At 57.0% G+C, this 17,978-nt stretch overlaps 1 protein-coding gene across 1 annotated transcript; it reads right to left on the reverse strand.

Moving 5' to 3' along the window:
* Positions 1–10,478: 10,478 nt before the first annotated feature.
* PTGES2 (prostaglandin E synthase 2) lies at positions 10,479–16,685 on the reverse strand. Its single transcript, XM_004713281.2, has 7 exons — positions 16,416–16,685; positions 13,872–14,069; positions 13,183–13,241; positions 12,661–12,810; positions 12,168–12,368; positions 11,635–11,752; positions 10,479–11,026 (listed from the first exon to the last, which is right to left on the reverse strand). Exons 1-7 carry the CDS (start codon positions 16,683–16,685, stop codon positions 10,907–10,909), a joined length of 1,116 nt encoding a protein of 371 aa, XP_004713338.1. The 3' UTR covers positions 10,479–10,906.
* Positions 16,686–17,978: the final 1,293 nt, after the last annotated feature.

Consider the following 17,978-nt stretch of genomic DNA (forward strand, 5'->3'; position numbering starts at 1 on the left):
TCAGAGTTCACCAAGCCAAGTTCCCTGGGGAGGTGGGGGGGGGGAGGGGGTCTCCCTTGTTCCTTCACCCCTCCCTTCCAGTCTTCACTGACATGTCTTCAGAGTGAGGGCTCCGTCTCCCCTGACCACCCCAATGACAATCCCCCAGCTCTGCTTTAATTCTCTCCTGAGCACAGAGCCCGTGCACTTTGGGTTACGGTGCAGGCCCTGTGTGGATGTCATTCCCAGAGGCCTCTGTTCACCGTCTCCCAGGGCCTGAAACAGTGGCTGACACCTAGTAGGAGCTTAGCGAATAGTGATCGGTTGAATGGAACTCTTCCAAATGTTTCTCCCCCACCCCCAAAATGCTTCCTGGTGTGGTCAGCAGAATAGTGACCCCCAAAGATGTACACCTCCAAATCCCCTTCACCCCTGAATAGGTTAGGCTACATGACAAAGGGAACCTGCTAGGGCAGGTACTATTAAGGTTGTGAATCAGCTGACCCTAAATGAGGGTGATTACTCTGGATGACCCAGCATCCCATGGGATGACCCATGGAATCACCAGGGGCCTTCAAGGTGGAAGAGAACCCAGGGAAGGAGTCGCGAGCTCTGGATGGAGTGTGGGTGACCTCCAGAAGCCGGAATGGATTCTCCCCTAAAGCCTTGGACAGCACCAGCCAACACCTTGATGGTTGTCTAGCCACACCCACTGTGGACCCCCGACGTCCAGACGTAGGAGAGAATATGTGTGTGTGGTTTAAACCGCCGATCTGGGCACCTCCACACCTCCCTCCTCGCCACGGTTACGGGTTCCAAAGACCAAGTTGACTTAGGAAAACCGGCAGGAGGCAAAAATGGAGGATGACTTCTCAGATCGCTGCACCACGCAGCACTACCATGGTGGACTCTAGAACTGCCGGATGACATCAGTGCAGAGTGGTCAAGTGACTTCGTTGTGTAACTGCTGCATCAGTGAGCCGCACGACCCAGCCAGGTGGGCCCACCTCAGGTCCTCGCAGCCAGCATTACTCTCATCTGGCACATTGGCTGCTACTGCCTCTAGTACAGTACAGTCAGATGATAGGTGGCCATAAATGAGAGACGTCAGATAATGAGGACGTTGCTAAGTGAGGAATCGTTGCCTCGCAGCACTGGTCAAACAAAGGCACTTGTTTGGCTCCCAGCTTCCCTCTTCACACTGTCCGGGAGAGCCCTTCCCACCAGCCAGTCCATCTCCTAGGGGAGAGGTCCCTCCCTAGATGGAGGCGTGCCATCAGCGGGCACTCCCGAGGAGGGTGCAGAATGTGGCATGAGAAGCGCCCCTTGGGGTTTGCACTGTTGCTTGGCACTTCTGCCTGAAGCTGCCAAGCACTGTGCCCTGCCCGAGCAAGCTGACTGCCCTGTGGCAGCTCAGAAGGAATGGGCTTGGGCTGGCCCCACATGCATCTCAGGAGGAGGCGGGCACCACCGTTGCCATGGGCAGCTTGCGAGCTCCTCTTCCTCCCAGAAGCCCAAGGTCTCTGGGTCAGCATCACAGCCACCTGCTCTCAGGGAAGGAACAGGCCGGCCAGGGCAGCTCCAGTCTAGGAATGGGGGTGCATGGGAGTTGCCCCAAACCTGTCTGCTTTCTCTGTCAGCATCACCATTTCCTTGGTGTGTGACCTTGGGCAGGTCACACGCTCTTTGAGGAATACTGTCGGAAAGTTTCAGTGGGAAGGGCCGGCCTTGGTAAACAAGTGTATGTTGGCTTCCTCTTCCCCACCCGGCATGCCACTCGGCATCCCGACTCCGGCTGCCCCCACAGAACAGGGCGGCACTGTCCAGGGGCTTCCGAGCCTGTCACTGTTTTCCCACGGAGTAGCTGGTGGGTTAGAACCTCTGACCTTTGGGTTAACAGCCAAGTGCTTTAACCACTGTGTCATGAGGGCTCCTTCCAGGATTCCAAACATGCAGAAAGCGCCTCCTCAAATCCTTTTCATTCCAGACTCGTCAGTGAATGCTTAGGAGGGCCTGCTATTTCAAACATGACCAGGGCCTGGCCACTCCCGTGTCTGACAGGAAACGGGAAGGCAGTCTTCGGCACTGCTTGCTTGGTGTGGTCAGCCTGAGCCCTCCTCGTGCCTGTCTGGGGGCTTGACCTTTCACCTCTTACGCTGGCTCTTACCTCAACAACTCCAGGGGGTGCTGCCATGGGAGACCCCCTTCTTAAAGACGGGGAAACTAAGGCTCTGGGAGAGAAAGGGGTTGCCAAGGGACACACTGAGTGAGGTCAGCTGACCCCAGAGTGTCAGGCTGCGTGCATGGAGAACCCCAGCAGGAGACTTGGGAGGTTGGGGGCTTCTCCATGCCACAACCCACTCAGGGAACCTTCTTCCCAAGTTAGTACGTGCCCCAAATGACAAGGCCTCCTGGTCCTCCTGCCCAGGCCCGGGAGGTCGAGGAGAGCCTGAGAAACTCATGTGCATCCTGGCTGTGTGTGCATGCAGGCTGTGTGTGCATGCTGGCTGTGTGTGCATGCAGGCTGTGTGTGCATGCTGGCTGTGTGTGCATGCTGGCTGTGTGCATGCTGGCTGTGTGTGCATGCTGGCTGTGTGCATGCAGGCTGTATGTGCATCCTGGCTGTGTGTGCGTCCTGGCTGCGTGTGGGAAATAGAAGGATTTCTCTCAAGCTGTCTCCCCTAAATATATGCCAGACTTAGCTGCTTGAGAATGACTATACACTTGGAGGTCATCAGGAGTAGATTAGGGGTCATTCTCCCTAAGAGCCATCAGCCATCTAGACCAGGCAGACACTACTGTTTATCCCACAAGTAGGGCCCACTCCCTTCTGATAGGATAATAGTTGTCTGTTTCCTTGTAGGAGACACGAGAGAGGTCAAACCCACCCAAGGATGACCAGGGTTAGGCTGCCACCATGAATCCAGGGTCCGCCCATCTTGTCACATTATACCCCTAGACCTTCCCATTCCTATGGGCACACCCCTAGCTTGTCCCCTTCCTGTCATGCTTATGCCTATCATAGATCCCCTTCCTACAATGTGTATGCCTCTTGTACTGCCCCTTCCTGTGACACATGGTTACCTGTAATCATGTCCCCCTAAAGAGATATAACACTTGGTTAGCGATAAAGAGAGAACGCTCTCCCTGGTCCTGGCTTCCTGGGGCCCTCTCTGACTCTCGGGCCAGGGGAGGCTCCCCGGTTCTCGGTCCCCAAGGCTGCTCCTGCTCTCGTGGCCAGCTTCCCCTCACGAGGACCATCAGATGGGACTGAGGTGAGCAATGGTACCATGAATTGTATCTGACTCCATTACTTGGCTCTATCTTTTACCTCTCATGCGCTCTATGACTTTACTATAATCTTTACTTATTATTGCTGTACAATTGTGCCTACCGGACCTGTGATGATTTGTGGGGGACCCCTCTCCCCTTCACCCCACAGCTGTGTGTGCATCCTGGCTGTGTGTGCTTCCTGGCTGTGTGTGCATGCCGGCCTCTCAGCCCTCTGCCTTGCTGACCCTCGGCTTCCTCCCTGGCACAACCCCTTTCGTACAGGCAGAGAAGGGGTTGAACCCAGCTGTGCCAACAGAGGCCCTGTCCCCAACCTCAGCCCCTCACCGCATGGCCTGCATTCCAGATTGCACTGGCCTGAGCCAGTTGGATGTTGGAGGAGGAGCCAGGCGCACCAGGGTCCAGCTGCCCAGGTGTGGACCTTGGCCCCTGCCCTGACGTATCCATGAGGAAGCAGGGAGCAGTCAGGGAGTGGGACCTGGCCAGCTGGTGGATGAGGTGGAGCCCAGAGGAGCCTGGGAGCCTGCAGATGAATAGACTCCAGGCAGAGCGGGCCAGACCAGTCCAATCCTCCTGCTGTCTGCAAGAACGTGGGGGTTAGGGGCACCTGTTGAACATGCGTTCAGGCTCTGGGCCACCTCCCTTGGCCAAAGTAGAGTGGATCATCATGGCCCCGGAGGGACTCAAGCCTGCGCAGTCAAGCCTCCAGGGCCTTCACTGGGGACGTGCGGGGGCACGAATGAAATTGAGAAGAAACAGCAATTGCTGGTGAAGACCGAGAGTACCTGGACCGTCGAAAGAACCAACAGATCTCTTGGAAGAAGCAGGCCAGAGTGCTCCTTAGAGGTCAGGTGGCGAGACTTCGTCTCAGTACTGTCAGGAGGGCCTGGCGTGCTGGGTCAAGTGGAGGGGCGGGAAGAGGAAGACCCTGAAGGAGACAGATTGACACAGTGACTGCACTGATGGGGGTCCCCATGAACCCAAACTAACTTGACGGCTCCTAAGGACACCCATGTCCAGATGTGGGCAGGGCCAGTTCCTTCGGGAGCTTCCAGGAGCGAATCCACTCGGCCTTTTCCCGTCTCTGGAGGTCATGGGCAGTTCTCGTCCTGCGTCCCTTCCTCACTTCTGGTCTTTATCACGGCACCACCCTCTCCCCTTCTGTAATCAAGTCTCCTGCTGCTTCTTAAAGACGCTGGCAGTCAGAGCCCCCACCCCCCCACCCCCAATGCAGGGTCATCTCCCCATCCTCCCCATCTCCCCACCATTCATTCTATCACATCTGCAAAGTGCTTCTTGCCCCCTCGGGTCGCATTTACAGGGATAAAGATCCACAGCCTCAGACTCCCTAGGGAGCGGGGCTGCTCCGTGCTCTCGGTCCAGCCCAGTTGGTTGGGATGGATGGCTCATTGATTACAGTCATTGACTACAACGACTGATCTCAGAGCAGCTGATGGATTCGAACCGCCAACCTCTCGGTGAGCAGCCTAATGCTTAACCACTGACCACTGGGGCTTCTTCCTCAGACACTGCCCGTCAACCCTCCCCACTGGATGAGGGGGCTCAATAAACCATGGGACAGGCAGACGTCATGCGTGCAGAGTATTTTGTGACTGTGAGAAACGGTGAAGGAAAGGACTGACTGGCCTGGAATGGGGTCACGACCTACCTGGATTTGTAAAAATGATGGAAAAAACTCCCTAAAAATAATATAAAAAAACAAAGATGTCTTTTTAATGGGCTTAGCGGGCCAAGGCCCAAAGGTGGATGGACAAGAAGAGCCACACCTCTCAGGAGAGAGGTCCCCAAACCAGGAACCCCAGAGAGAGCAGCCACATGACCTCATGCTCAAGGTCACAGATTCTGCAGCCAGGAAATCTGGGTTCAAATCCTGGCTCTGCTACTTGCTGGCTGTGGAACACCAGGCAAGTGATCGACCCTTCTGGTGTCTCAGTGTTCTCATCTGTAAAATAGGAATAATGCTTGTTCCTAACTCATAGGGCCATTTCCACAATTAAAAGTGAAGACAGACAAAGGGACTTCAAAAAGTTTGTGCGAAAATACCCGCTCCTTTTTCATTCCTGACTGCTACGCCGTAGGCCCATTTAAAATACATAACTGCAACTGGCTAGATTTCTAATCTATAATGTGGATGTATAATGTATAAATATTTTATACGGGGGGAGTGGGGAGGAAGCGGGGAAATGAGCAGCCGATATTAAGGGCTAAAGTAGAAGGCAAATGTTTTGAGAATGATGAGGGCAACAAATGTACATATGTGCTTGACACAATGGATGGTTGTATGGATTGTGACAAGAATTGTACGAGCCCCCCATAAAATAATTTTAAAAAATATTTTACACATATTTGTATGTGCAGATCTTCATATGCCTATAACTGGAATTTAAAATAAAGGAACCTCCATTTCTGAAAATAAATTCCAAATGGTTATTTATTACATATCAGCGATATACTATAAATATACTTCATATAAGCTTATGTATATATTAAAACCACACACACAAAGGTAAGTCAAAAAGCATTGCTCCTAGGTTTTCAACTCATGCGTGCCTGGGCTTATGCCAAGCGAAACGCGCCCAGCGTGTCCCTGGGCGAGGAGACGCGGAGGACGGCTCTCTCAGAAATGCTCTTGTTAGGGAGCCTCACGGAAAGAAAGATCCCTGCAAACAGTGGCCTGTGAGGGGAGGCTGGGTGGCAGCCATATTCAACGTGGAAGAGAGGTCAGCACAGAGGTGACGGTGATCGTTTTGAGAGATCCCAAAGATGTGGCCTTGGTAAGATTTTCTCAAAGGACGCAGCTGATCTCCGGTGTGTGTGTTACCAGGAAGACGTTTTAAGGAAACAGAAGCCTGCATCGGTGAGCAGAAAACCAGGCAAGTTACATCAAGGAAACCCCCCTCACAACAATGCATGAGCTCACACGTCCAGGGTGCACGGCCTGTCTGTGAGACTTCCCTTGGGGAACTCTGTCCTGTCCACCTCCAGCCCTGATCCTGTTCCTTCTGGCTTCTTTTTGATCCTCAGATTCAAAGGCAACTTCAAAGGAAAACGGTTCGAGGCCTTTGATGAAGCCAGAAGTGGTGTTTTGATGGGAGCTAAGTCAAAGAGCGTGGTTCCTGGGGGAAGGGCTGGAAGGATGGGAGCCCCACCTTCAGGAGCGTACACACCTAGGTGGAGACTGTGTCAAAAGAAAGCCTCAGATTTTGATATTGTTTGTTTAATAAAAGTTTCTGGGATTTTGTAGCGATACTTTTTTTTTGACTCACCCTCGTATAATCACTCATCCTAGGTAACGCAAAAAAGCAAAAATGTTGCGAGGAGGGGAGACCGAATAACTCGTATCATCTTGCTTAGCTCCAATTTCTAGTCCCCTACAATAAAGATGCATTAGTTTTGCATAATCAAAGTGAAAGTGGGGAGGCTCAAAGATTCAACCGCAGATAGAGCAGAACCCAAATACTTCCTCATCCTGCAAGCCCTGGCTTTGGCTGGTCCTCCCCAGAGAGCCTGCCCTAGCTCACAGGGAGGAGGGATCTCACCCTTCTTACTTCCTGGAGCTCTGGACCACGAGTTCTGGGAATAATGACAGATGTGTCCACCGGATCCAGTTCTCAGAAGGGACGGGACTTGCCCAAGGTCACAGCAAATGGCAGGTTTCTCTGCCACCATCCAGGCTGTAGGGAACATGCTGGGACAGGGGTTCCTAGCTTGGGGTCTTTTCCTCTTCGATGCATGACTTTTCCTGACCCACTGTCTTCCAGTGCTGACACACAAACTCATTTTCCAGATGGGCAAACAGAGACCCTGGGGAATGAGTGCGGGCCTGAGATGCAATACTGGGAGTCACCATGAGGTGGCGGCACCGGAGCTGGTGGCCACCTCTTCCTGGGTTTCACAGACCCTATCGCCCTCCGGTGGCCGTGGGAGGACACGTCCCCAGAGGCGGAGGAGAGCATGGCCTGAAACAGGTATCACTCACCTCTTGCAGGGGGCAAGGGAGGCCTGTGGGGGAAGCAGCCGGGCTCAGGGTGTCCCTCCTGGTGGCCTCAGGTTGACTGGACAGCCTCAAGCATAGGAAGCAAGTCCAGTTAGACTTTGGTGGAGACGGTGCGGGCTCCTTGGCCGCCTGAAGCAGCCAGTTGGAATGGGGCCGTGTTCCAACCATGGCCAAGCCACCAGCCTTATCCCCTTTCATGAAATGGGGCGGGGTGGGGACAGAAGCAACCTTATCCCGGAGCTTGTAAATGTGAAGTCAGGCTGGGGCCTGACTGCAGGGGGAAGCTGCGGCTGGGAACTGTAGCTGCTGGGCTGAGCAGGGGGCAAGGGGTGGGCGCCGGGGGACCCTCCCTGGCTATGGGCTGGGAACAGGATACCTGTCCCAAACTGGGCACATCTGGGGGTCCCTCTGGGGAACATGGGACAGAGAGAGGGTGGCTAGTCAACCTCCTTGTGCAGCTAAAAAACGTGCCCGGTAACCCAGGGGCTGGGGTCCTTCCGAGGGAATCAGGAAATACCTGTCTGTGGAGAGAGAGAGGCACAGAGAAAGCTGAGGGAGGGGGACTTCCCCAGGCCTAATCCCTGCCCCAGGGAGGGGGGCTTTGAGCCCACAGACCTCCCAAGACTCAAGGGCACAGTCACAGGCCTGGGGACAGATACCCGAGGCCCCTTAGACGGGCCTCGGCCTCCGTCTGGCCCTCCTCCCCACAGCCCCTTGTGCCCGGGAGAGGGCACATGAAAGGGGAGCTCCCCCGACCCAGGCCACATGAGCCGGTGCCACGGTGGCTGAGCGGGTGGGGGGGGAGCACCTGTGGGGGGAAGGAGGGAGGATAAAGCAAGCAGCAGTGTGATCCTGAGAGCGGAGGATCAGGAAGGACCAGGTCTGAAATCACCAGCTGCTTCTCGGGAGACAGACGGAGGGGTGGGGGTGTGTGTGTGTGTGTGTGTGTGTGTGTGTGTTTTCTATGAGTAGTGGCATGACTCAGCAGTGAGCTGGCGTGGTTTTGTCTAGGTTGTCGAGAAACTCTGGCAGTGCTGGCAGCAGTTCCAACCCACCAGCCACTGCACTGGAGGAGGACAGGGCTGTCTGCTCCCGTCAAGATTTCCAGCCTCGAAGCCCCTGTTAAACCAAACTACTGCCACCGAGTAGATGATGGCTCATAGTCACCCTATACGGCAGGGGACAACTGCCCTGTGAGTTTCCAACACCGGGTGGTTTCAAACTGTGGACTTTGTGGATGGCAGCCCAATTCATAACCACTATGCCACAGGGGCGCAAGATGCGTGGGAATGGATTTGCTGGCCAAGGGTGGAGCTTTGGTTTGGTCTCAGGGATCCAGCGCTGCTATGACAAATAGCACCAGTGTCATGAGGCAGAGGCAAAGCACTGCTCCTGAGACAACAGATCTGTGGAATGTGAAAAAAAAGAGACCTTCAACCTACACCCCCATTCTGCTTCTGTAACCCACTTGCTATCTGCTGGCCAGCCCTTTACAACTGCTTGTCTCTGCTTCCGTAAGATCTGGCTGGCTCAACCAACCACAGACCACCCCATGAATCTACGCCCCTTCCTGCTAAGAGGTCAGGGCTCAGGCTCTGGATACAAACCCACTGAGCCACGTGTGGACACAATAAAGTCCTTGCTCTTGTTAAAACCCACTTGGCAACTCCCTCGGAGCCGCCGGTGGTAACAGATGGCTTTAATAAAGGAAATGTTGCAGGAGTCCAGCCCGGCTGCTTCTGCTTCCAGGTTCCTGGGAGAGGACTATGGGTGTGGCAGTTACATTATCTCCCATCAACCTGAGTGAAGGGGTGGAGTCTAGCCTGTCAATCCGGTCTCAACCTGATTGACCCTTCCTTGTGGACATGGCCTTCTGAGGATTCTGGGAACTCCTGTCTTCCTCCCTGGAGTCAGGACACGCTATGCTACACATGCCTGTAGATAAGCCACATGGAGCTATGCTGATGGAGCCAGAGCCCTGAAGATGGAGGAGCCACATGGAGACCCACACCAGTTCTGAGATGCTTCCACCGCCATGGGATCCACAGGACTTCCCACCCACTGGCCTGTGATCGTGCGTCGGCATCACTGCATGTGTTGCCTGAGTCTGAAGGGCAATTCATAGACTGGTACCGGACATATGGGCTGATATCAGACTTATGGTCTTCATCTGGACTGGGCTGTTTTGTAATATATAATTACTCTTTGATATAAAACTCTTATACATATGAGTGTCCCTAGATTTGTTTCTTTAGTCCACCCAGACTAACACAGTGGGGCTTGTGTATACTGTACCCCATCTCTTCTCGGTTGGTTCCGTCTCTTGTATCTTGAGAGACTGGCTCAAAAGGCCCACTTCCATTAGCGCAACAAGGGCAGCTGGTTCCCAATGGGATTCCAAAACAGGCCTTGAGGGTAGAATTGCCTCCTCCTATTTCGGGGCAAATTCCTTCCATCAGCACCAGCTGACGCCAAGGCTGCTGCAAGTGACTCCCTCCAGACCACCTAGCAACCACTGCCACCCACTGTGAACGTGCTATGACAGGGCAGGTTGTTTTACACTCATTACGAAAATGCGTTTCTTTTCCATTCATAAAGAAACGAACCTTCCTGAGAGGGTCGGGGTGGTTTGCCCAGTCACGCCGAGAGGGATCCACGGGTGGGGGGTTAGCTCACTGACTGCTGGAAAAAGTTCACCCAGAGCTCACCCTCATCCTGGAAGCACAGAGCTGGCTTCTCCCCAGGGCTGTCCTCCCACCTGGGAAGGAGAAGATGGAAGCTCGGGCCCACTTGCTGCTGGAGGGGCTCTGGGCAGGGCACTGCGCTCTCTGATCCTGGCTCTCCTGGTCACAAGCCTAGGGCTGGAGCGGCCTCGGTCCCCTGGGTCAGGAGCTTGCTCTGAACTGGGCATCCTGTTTGTCAGGTCATGGAGCCTCCCAACTTCCCTGCCATGATGCCAGATGACAGACTGAGGCTCAGAAAAGGGGTGGTCACGGCCCCGGGTCCCCCGCTCAACAAGGGAAGGGCCAACTGACCCCTGGGCCTCCCTGTGGCACACTGAGGGATGTGTGACACGTGCCTGCTGAGCCTGAACCCCACTCCTGGCAGCAAGCTGCAGACAGACCGTGGTGACAGCCCAGTGGTGGCAGCCTCGGCCTCGAAGACGTGCATGCATGACTGCACCCACTGCACCGGGCGCTGCGAACCTTTATTGTGACCAGATGCGGTCCTGGGTGGGGGTTGTGAGTCAGACTCTTAGGGGGAGCCCAGAGAGTGGGCTCTCCTTCAAACACACCGCTGTCCAGTCCTGGCACCCAGGCTGGTCCAGGCAGGCCCGGGCAGGGGGAGTGTGTGGCCACTGCGATCTTCGGGTGGGTGGGGGTGCAGGAGGAGGTAGCCCCTCCCTGACTTTCCGGAGGGCTGTTGAACGGAAACTGCGCCTGGGACTTTTGTTTCCTGGGGTCCCAGGGCCTAGGAGAGGGCTGGGGGGTGGAGGGGCAGTCTCGGGTCTCACTCTGATGGAGGGGTCCCCCTGGAGAGCCAGGTGGCCAAGCCCCAGCATCCTGGTCTTCTGCAGCCACATCTTCCGCTGTGTGCTTCCGGGGCCGCTCAGTCCACTCATGGGGCCCCCGAGACGGCCTTCTCCATCCGCAGGTACCAGGGCTGGATGTGCGTGTGCCGCATGAGGTCGCCGAAGGCCTCCAGGCCCTCCATTACCCGGAGCACGCCGTACACCGCCTGCACAGGGACGGGAGGGGCACCGTGGGCGGCTCGGCGCAGGCTGCCTGAGCGCCTGCCAGCAGGTACGCCTGGGCTTTGAATGGCTGCAGCTTTCACCCACCCCGCCCCCACTCTCATTTCTGGGTGACACCCCGGGCGGAGGTCCCTCAGGGCCCCTCATTTCGGAGGGTTACCCAGAGAGCAGGAGCGATACTCCAGACCCAAGTCACCCGTCAAAGGATTCTGCCCTGGATGGCCTTTCAGGGTAGCAGCCTGGAGCAGTTGGGCCGGCTGCCTTCTGGCCCCAGGCCCCAGGATCCAGCCAGACCGGAAACCACCCCTAGGCTGGTGGGTGACAGGTCAGTGCCATTCCTGGGGTTTGCTAAGCCTTCAAGGGGGTTCTGTCCCAGGCCACAGGTGGAGCCAGCTTCCTCAGGGGGCACTCAGGGGGCTGCCAAGATTGTGGGATAACAAAAGACCTTCCCCCAGCTTTGTCTCCCCAAAGAGATGCCAAAATTTAGAGGCTGTTTATCAGGTCAGATGCTTAGAGATTCTCCCCAAGGCATTCAGCCTTCAGACTACGGGTCTGGCCCCACCTCAACAAGCCCCTCTGTCCGGTCACTCACCAGGTCAGCCAGGTTCGGCGTCTGGCCCCCCATGAAGGGCCGGTCTTTGCCCACGGCGGCCACCCACTTGTTGGCGGCTGCATAGAGGTCCTCACGCACGTCATCCTGGAGGTGGTGCCTGGGGGGGGGGGGGCAGGCCATCAGGGAGGTCCTGCCCCTCCCTCCCAAGAGGGCAGCCACACCTCCTCAGGGCCGGGGCTCCCAAAGCTGGACCCCAATGTGATGACCCTACATCACATCCAGGGAGCCCAAGCGGGGAGAGCTCAGAGAAGCCAAGACACGGAGGTCACCGGCGAGAGAGAGACAGGACGGCACAGGCAGGGACTCAGGCCCCTGGACTCCAAGGCCAGCCTCCTCTGCCAGGGAGGAAGCGTCGCTGCATTGTGGGTTCGAGTCCCGGCTCTGCTGAGAGCTTACGGTGCCTTTGTGCCTTCTCTGGGCCTGGGTCTCCCAGCTCCGCCACCCTGAGGCCTGAGAGTCCACAGCCCAGCACCCTCGCCTGCGAGGTGGGAACACACACAGGGCACCATCACCTGCTCTTGAGGCGCTTGCTGATGAGGTACATGGCAGCCGCCCCCACGTACTTGGCCACGGCGCCCTCCACAGCCCCGAACTTGCCCTCGTGGACGATGTAGTCGAAGGAGGCCAGGGCCTCGGTGGGCGTGCGGTACACGTTGGGGGAGATCAGATGCACCAGCCAGTCATCTGCCCACTGCCGCCACTTCATCTCCTCCCTGCAGGGATGGGAGGGAGGCGGGGATGGCCACCAGCTCCTCCCCTGACGGCCACACCCTCCAGGCCCAAGGAGCTGGGTGAAACCAGTGGGCTTCCCAAGCCATGGCCCGGAGGTACTGGACAACTGGTGGTGGAGACGGGCAATGGATAAGGCTGAGCCAAGAAGGTCCCCACTGCGGCTCAATCCCAGGCTCTGGCTCTGCCAGCCCAGCCCTGGTGGTCTCCCAGCCTCCCCCTCAGGCTCCCGCCCTGGGGAGCCCTAAGCAGCACCCTGGGGCCAGCCCCACTCACGTCCTCGCCTCCTTCCCGCCGTATAGCCGCTGGGCCTCCTTCTCGTCCAGCATGAGCCAGTACTTGTTGCAGAACTCAGTCACGTCCTTGCCCTGGTCGTTGGTGGCCTTCATGGGTGGGTAGTAAGTGATGATCTCCTCCAGAGACTGCCTTCAGGAGACACCCAGAGGCTCACCCCGACTCCTTCCCAAGGGAGACTAAGCCCTAGCCTACTACTGGCCACCCAGCCCCCGGGCAGAGAACGGAGGGTCCTGCGAGCTGGTGGGGAGTGGGGGTGGGGGGTGGGCAGAGGAAGCCCTGCCTTCAGTGAGAGAGATTGGGAGGGCTTCCCTGGTGGAATGAGATGTGCAGGGAAAGGGGGTGTGTCTCAGAGTAAGAGCTCAATGGATCTTTCTGGAAATCAAAGCGAAATGCGCACACACACACACACACACACACACACACACAGCTCCTAGGAGGGCAAGTCAGGTGCGGCACCCCCTGGAGGCCACAGAACAGAGGGGACAGTGACCAGCTCCTTACCCCGACACCAGGAAGGTCTTGAGGGCACTGATGATGACGGAGGAGTCATTCAGCTGTCGCTGGAAGAGAAAAGGCTCACTGAGCCACACTTGCTCGTGGGCCTGGGCTGAGGATTATGGGGAAAGCAGCGGACGTACAGGCGGGGAGGCCGGCCCTGCTGACCCGTGCCCATTCATCACCACTAACCCAATGCCCAAAGAGCTCGCTCCGCCCTCCAAGGCCCAGCCTCCGCCCTCCAGGCCCCTGGCCCACTCTCTGCCCGCCCCCCTGGGCACTACGGGGCAGGTGGGCTCCTAGAAGCTACACCCTAGGTTTGAAGTACTGGGCCCACAACCTGGAGATAACGCCCGTGTGATGAGTGGGGAAGCCAGCCCAGAGAGGCGGAGTGACGTGCCCTAAGTCACGCAGCCACTGAGCACCAGAGTCGAACCCTGAAACCAGAACCACCCTCAAGCTCTCAGCTTTCTGCCTCGCTTAGACCCGGCTGATATTTGGGGCAGAAGAGGGGGAGCCAGAATGGGTTGACCATGCACAACTGTGTATCAGCTACTTTCCCCCCACAACCCTCAGCCGAGGCCCAGGGCGCCCACGGCTGCAAAGCAGGGTGCCTGTGCCCGATGCTGTGCTAGACTCCAGAAGGCCTCGTGACCTGGACTACAAGGGTGGTGGAGGGGGCCCCCAACACTCACCAAGCAGTCTCCTTCCTGGGCCAGCAAGATGGGCACCTTCCGGTAGGAGGAGAACTTGATCTCGGCCCTGCGCACGGGGTTCACCTCCACCACCTGGTAGGGCAGGGCGTGGAAGTCCAGGAAGGCGCGCACCTTGCTGCAGAAGGGACATGTCTTGTACTGGTACAGGGTCAGCTGCAGGTGACTTGACAGGGACAGCTGGGTGAGAGGGAGAGAAAGGGGCCCCCTGAGCGCCACGGGGCCCCAGGCCCAGAGCCCCACGCCCACCCCCAGCAAGTCACCCCTGAGGGTAAGCTGGATGGCAGGGGCGCAGAGGAAAGGGGAGGAAGACAGGCAGGGGAGGCTCTTGCCAGTTGTGAGTAGACAGCCCAGGTTCAAGCCCCCAACCAGCAAGCTTCCCAGGGCAGGAAGCTGAGAAGCCGCCCAGGTCTGTGTAGGAAGGACCGTCTGGCTTCTGTCCAACACTAGAGGACCCTTCCCTTCTCCCTCCTACACCAAGGGGACACTGGCCAGTCCTAGGCTGTCCCAACCAAATGCAGAATAACTGCTTCCACCTGAGGTGTCCCTCTGGCTGCAGCCCCAGGGCCCGCATTTGCTGTGTGGGGTCTACCTCTGATCTCAAAGGCGGTGAGCTGTCTGGGTCAGGGGCCTGGGACCTACATTTTGGTGGGAAAGCCCCCAGCTCAGCTTGCTGGGCAGGTACCTCCTTCCTGCCCCTCTGCCAGGCACCACCCCGCTACCCAGGGGTACCCAGGAAACGGCTGTGGGTGCCTCCAAGCAGAGAAGAGGTGGCTGTGTTGGTCCTGGGTAGACTATGAAGTGTCCAGGGGGCAGGGCCACAACCCCGCTGGTAGGACACTTCCTTGCTTCTCCCGCTCCCAGGGCCACCCCTGACAGGATCAGCCTCATGGACATGCTAGTCCCGAGGATTTGAAGGTGATGGAGGGTAGAAAGAACATCGCCCCTAGGTGGCAGGTGCATCAGCTCCACTCCTGGCTCCACTCCCAGCCACAGAATAAAGTACCGCGTCCTGCACCTCCCTCACAGTCTATGGCCGCAGCCAGCCTGCGTCCATCCGTCTGTCCATCTCACTGAAGGCCTCCCTCTTTTGTCAGGCACCCTGCACTGGACCAGGTAAAATGTCTTTCTCCAGGGACTGGTCCCTCCTGATCACGTGTCCGAAGTACCGAGACCAAGGCTCGCCATCCTCAATTCTAGGGGCATTCTGGTTGTGCGTCTGCTGGCCCCTCTGGCAGCAGCGATTCTCTGCCAGCACCGCAGTGCAAACCTCCCAGTTCTCCCCGTCCTCCCTTCCCGTGCGTGTGCTCATTCAAACACCGTGCTCTTTAACGCTTCAGATAGGTCTTGGGCAGCAGATCTGCCCAAGGCTGTGCCCTGAGATTTCTCATTGCTCCCAGGGCCGCGGACTGTGCAGGCAAGTAAAATGAGATCCTTGACAGTTCTGTCTCTTCTCCGTGGATCCTGTTGTTGTTTATTGGTCCAGTTGTGAGGATTCGGGTTTTGTTTCCATTAAAGGGTCATCCAGACTGAAGTCTATAATCTTTGATCTTCAACAGCACCTGCTGCCAGTCCTCTTGGCTTTCCGCACGCCAGGCTGTGCCCTCTGCTTTGGCAGCTTGCCCATGAGCCTTCCTCTACTCCGGATGCCAGGTTCTTCTGCTTACCGTCTGGCTTCCCGATGATTTGTTCAGTATACAGATTGAAAAAGGATGGTGCAAGGATACAGCCCCGACGGAATGCCTTCCCTGATTAAAAATGCTTCTCCTAGTCTGTTTTCCGTGGGCTCCCTATGGCTCCACAGGAGCACAATGAAGTGTTCTCAGAATTCCCCTTCTCCTTGAGGCTAGCCAGAGTTTGTTATGACCCATGCTGCCTGTCAAACACAGGTAAACAACTTTCTTGTATTCTCTGCTTTCAGATGAGATTCATCAGGCATCAGCAAGGATACCCGTTTCCCAGCCTCTTCGGAACCTGGCTCTAATGTCTCGTCTGTATTGCTGCAACCATTAAAAAAAAATTATCTTCAACACATTTTACTTGCTTGTGCTATGAATGATACGGTGCAATCCTTTCTGCGTGCTACATGATACACTGAAATCGCTTTCTCTTTGGTGTGATGTCAGAATCCTTCAATTAAAACACAAATCTTCCTGGAGTACTGCGATTGGCTGCCACCCAGCAGAAACACGTGTTGCAGGATAAATCTGCCCAGAGCCTTTCCAAAGCAAGACCTCCGGGCCCATCTTCGGGACGCCCTTCTCGGGAAGTGTCTCTGGGTTTATTCTAACCTTCGAGGGGCTTCCTCAAACCCTTTAGAAAGCCGATTTTATGAGAAAGGCAATTCTAGTTAGCTGGGATCTGTGACAGCCCCATTTTACAGATGGACACGCTGCGGGTTCAAGACTGAACGCCCAATCACTCGTCCAAGGTCACTAGAGGGCGAAGGAGGCAAATCAAGTCCTAGGGTTCAGGGATGCCCAGTCCCAGCTCCCCAACCCCTGGCCCGGCCTAGCCGGTCCTCACCTGCGCAGCCGAGCCCTCGGCGCGGAGGTCCTGGCCGCGCAGGTGCCACCGCGCCGTGTGGTACAGCCCCAGGGCGCCCCCGAGGGCCAGCGCCGCGGCTCCCAGCAGCCGTGGGTTCCCTCTGCCGGCGGGGACGGCGGGGTCTGGGCCGCGTGCTGTCCCCGCCAGACCAGCCCGGCTCGGTGCCCAGAGTTCGGTCCCGGGGCGGCTGCCCAGCCGCCGGGCCAGAGCGCGCCCACCGGGCCACAGCACACGCGCGGCTAGGGCCATAGTCGCGCCGCAGTGCGGAGGGCGCCGCGGGCGGGCGCGCGAAACAAAATCTGGTCGGGTTTCCGCCCCCCTTAAAGGGGCCGCAGCGCGAGCGCCGGGCCGGTTGCCTAGGGCAACGGAGACGCCTCGCGCGTTGAAAGGACACTCCAGGGATTGGCGTGCGTCCCTCGGAGTCGGAATTCGCCCACAGGGCTGGGGCGGGGGTTGTGTTGTTGTCTTTTAGCACTTATTTTTGTATATGGCAAAATATCGCGGTCTGATCTTATTTTCTCTCAGTGGGACCGCTGTGTCCCAGCCATCACGTTACCGCACAAATGAGACGGCTTCTTTATCCCGTACTGCGTTCTCAGACAACCTTGGATTTAATTTTTGGATTTTCTGTCCTGTGGGTTTTTTTTTTTGGGGGGGGGGGTTTAGTTGAAAGTCTTGATTGTGACTTGGTTTATGGAGCAGATTCAAGACTTCATCTGGTTTCGTCTCATTCTTTGCAAACCCCTCAATGGACTTCCCCGTTTCCATCGCCCCGACTTCCCGAACCCCTTGGACTTTTGTCTTCGGGGAGATGCTCGGAAATAAACGACGGACGGTTCTAAGAGCTGGGCTCCGCCGTTCTGCTTACAGACTGTCTGGTGTTGGGCTGAAATTAAGCTGCCGGGCTGAGCTCAGGTCCAGGGCTGAAGGGACGGGAGGGTCGGATAGGGGCCGGTCCTGCGGGCCCACCCATCCGTCCCTCGCCACCCAGTAGTCGACGGGGCGCGGGTTTGGGCTTTAAAATTCATATGCTCATTAAAAAGAACATGAGCCCACACTCTTCGGGGTTATTAGGAAAAGGGACCCGTCTTTCGGGGCAATAAAAGCGGCCGGAGCAGTCACATAAGTGAATGGTCAAAGGCCCTCCGGTCTTTTTGCGCTCCCGCGCCATCACTCCAGTTCTCCTGTGACGCGAACCATAAAACTTTCCCCAAAGTCCCGGGGGCCTTGAGAATGAAACCGTCTCGGATTTTTCCCACACGGAGGGTCCTGCTACCTACCCAGAGGCCTCTGCGCCCACGATCAGGCAGAGCGGGGTTTTAAAGTGCCTTTGGCCATCTACCCTCGGAGTTCCCTCGCCCGACGTCAGAGCGCAGCACTCCTGCGCACAGGCTTCTCCGCGGGCAGCCCGGGCCGAGCCAGCGCCGACACCGGTAAAGGGGGAGGGCTCAGAGGAGGCGGGGCTGGTGTGGGGCCGGAGTGGGGCGGGGCCGAGGCGGGGATCTGAAAGTGGAACAGGCTGTGGGCGGGAGGCGGGGTCTG

Source organism: Echinops telfairi, unplaced genomic scaffold (assembly GCF_000313985.2).
Source record: "Echinops telfairi isolate 266 unplaced genomic scaffold, ASM31398v2 ScPeMD7_22;HRSCAF=79, whole genome shotgun sequence".
In the NCBI taxonomy this organism is placed as follows: domain Eukaryota; kingdom Metazoa; phylum Chordata; class Mammalia; order Afrosoricida; family Tenrecidae; genus Echinops; species Echinops telfairi.

What these genes read in the sequence shown, in the direction of transcription:
- PTGES2 (XM_004713281.2), bottom strand. Translation starts at nt 16,685, where the DNA reads ATGGCCCTAGCCGCGCGTGTGCTGTGGCCCGGTGGGCGCGCTCTGGCC. An exon ending in AAGACCTTCCTGGTGTCGGG is followed by an intron (nt 12,811 to 13,182) that starts GTAAGGAGCTGG and finishes TGTCTCCTGAAG; the next exon opens with GCAGTCTCTGGAGGAGATCA. An exon ending in CGCCGAACCTGGCTGACCTG is followed by an intron (nt 11,027 to 11,634) that starts GTGAGTGACCGG and finishes GTCCCTGTGCAG; the next exon opens with GCGGTGTACGGCGTGCTCCG.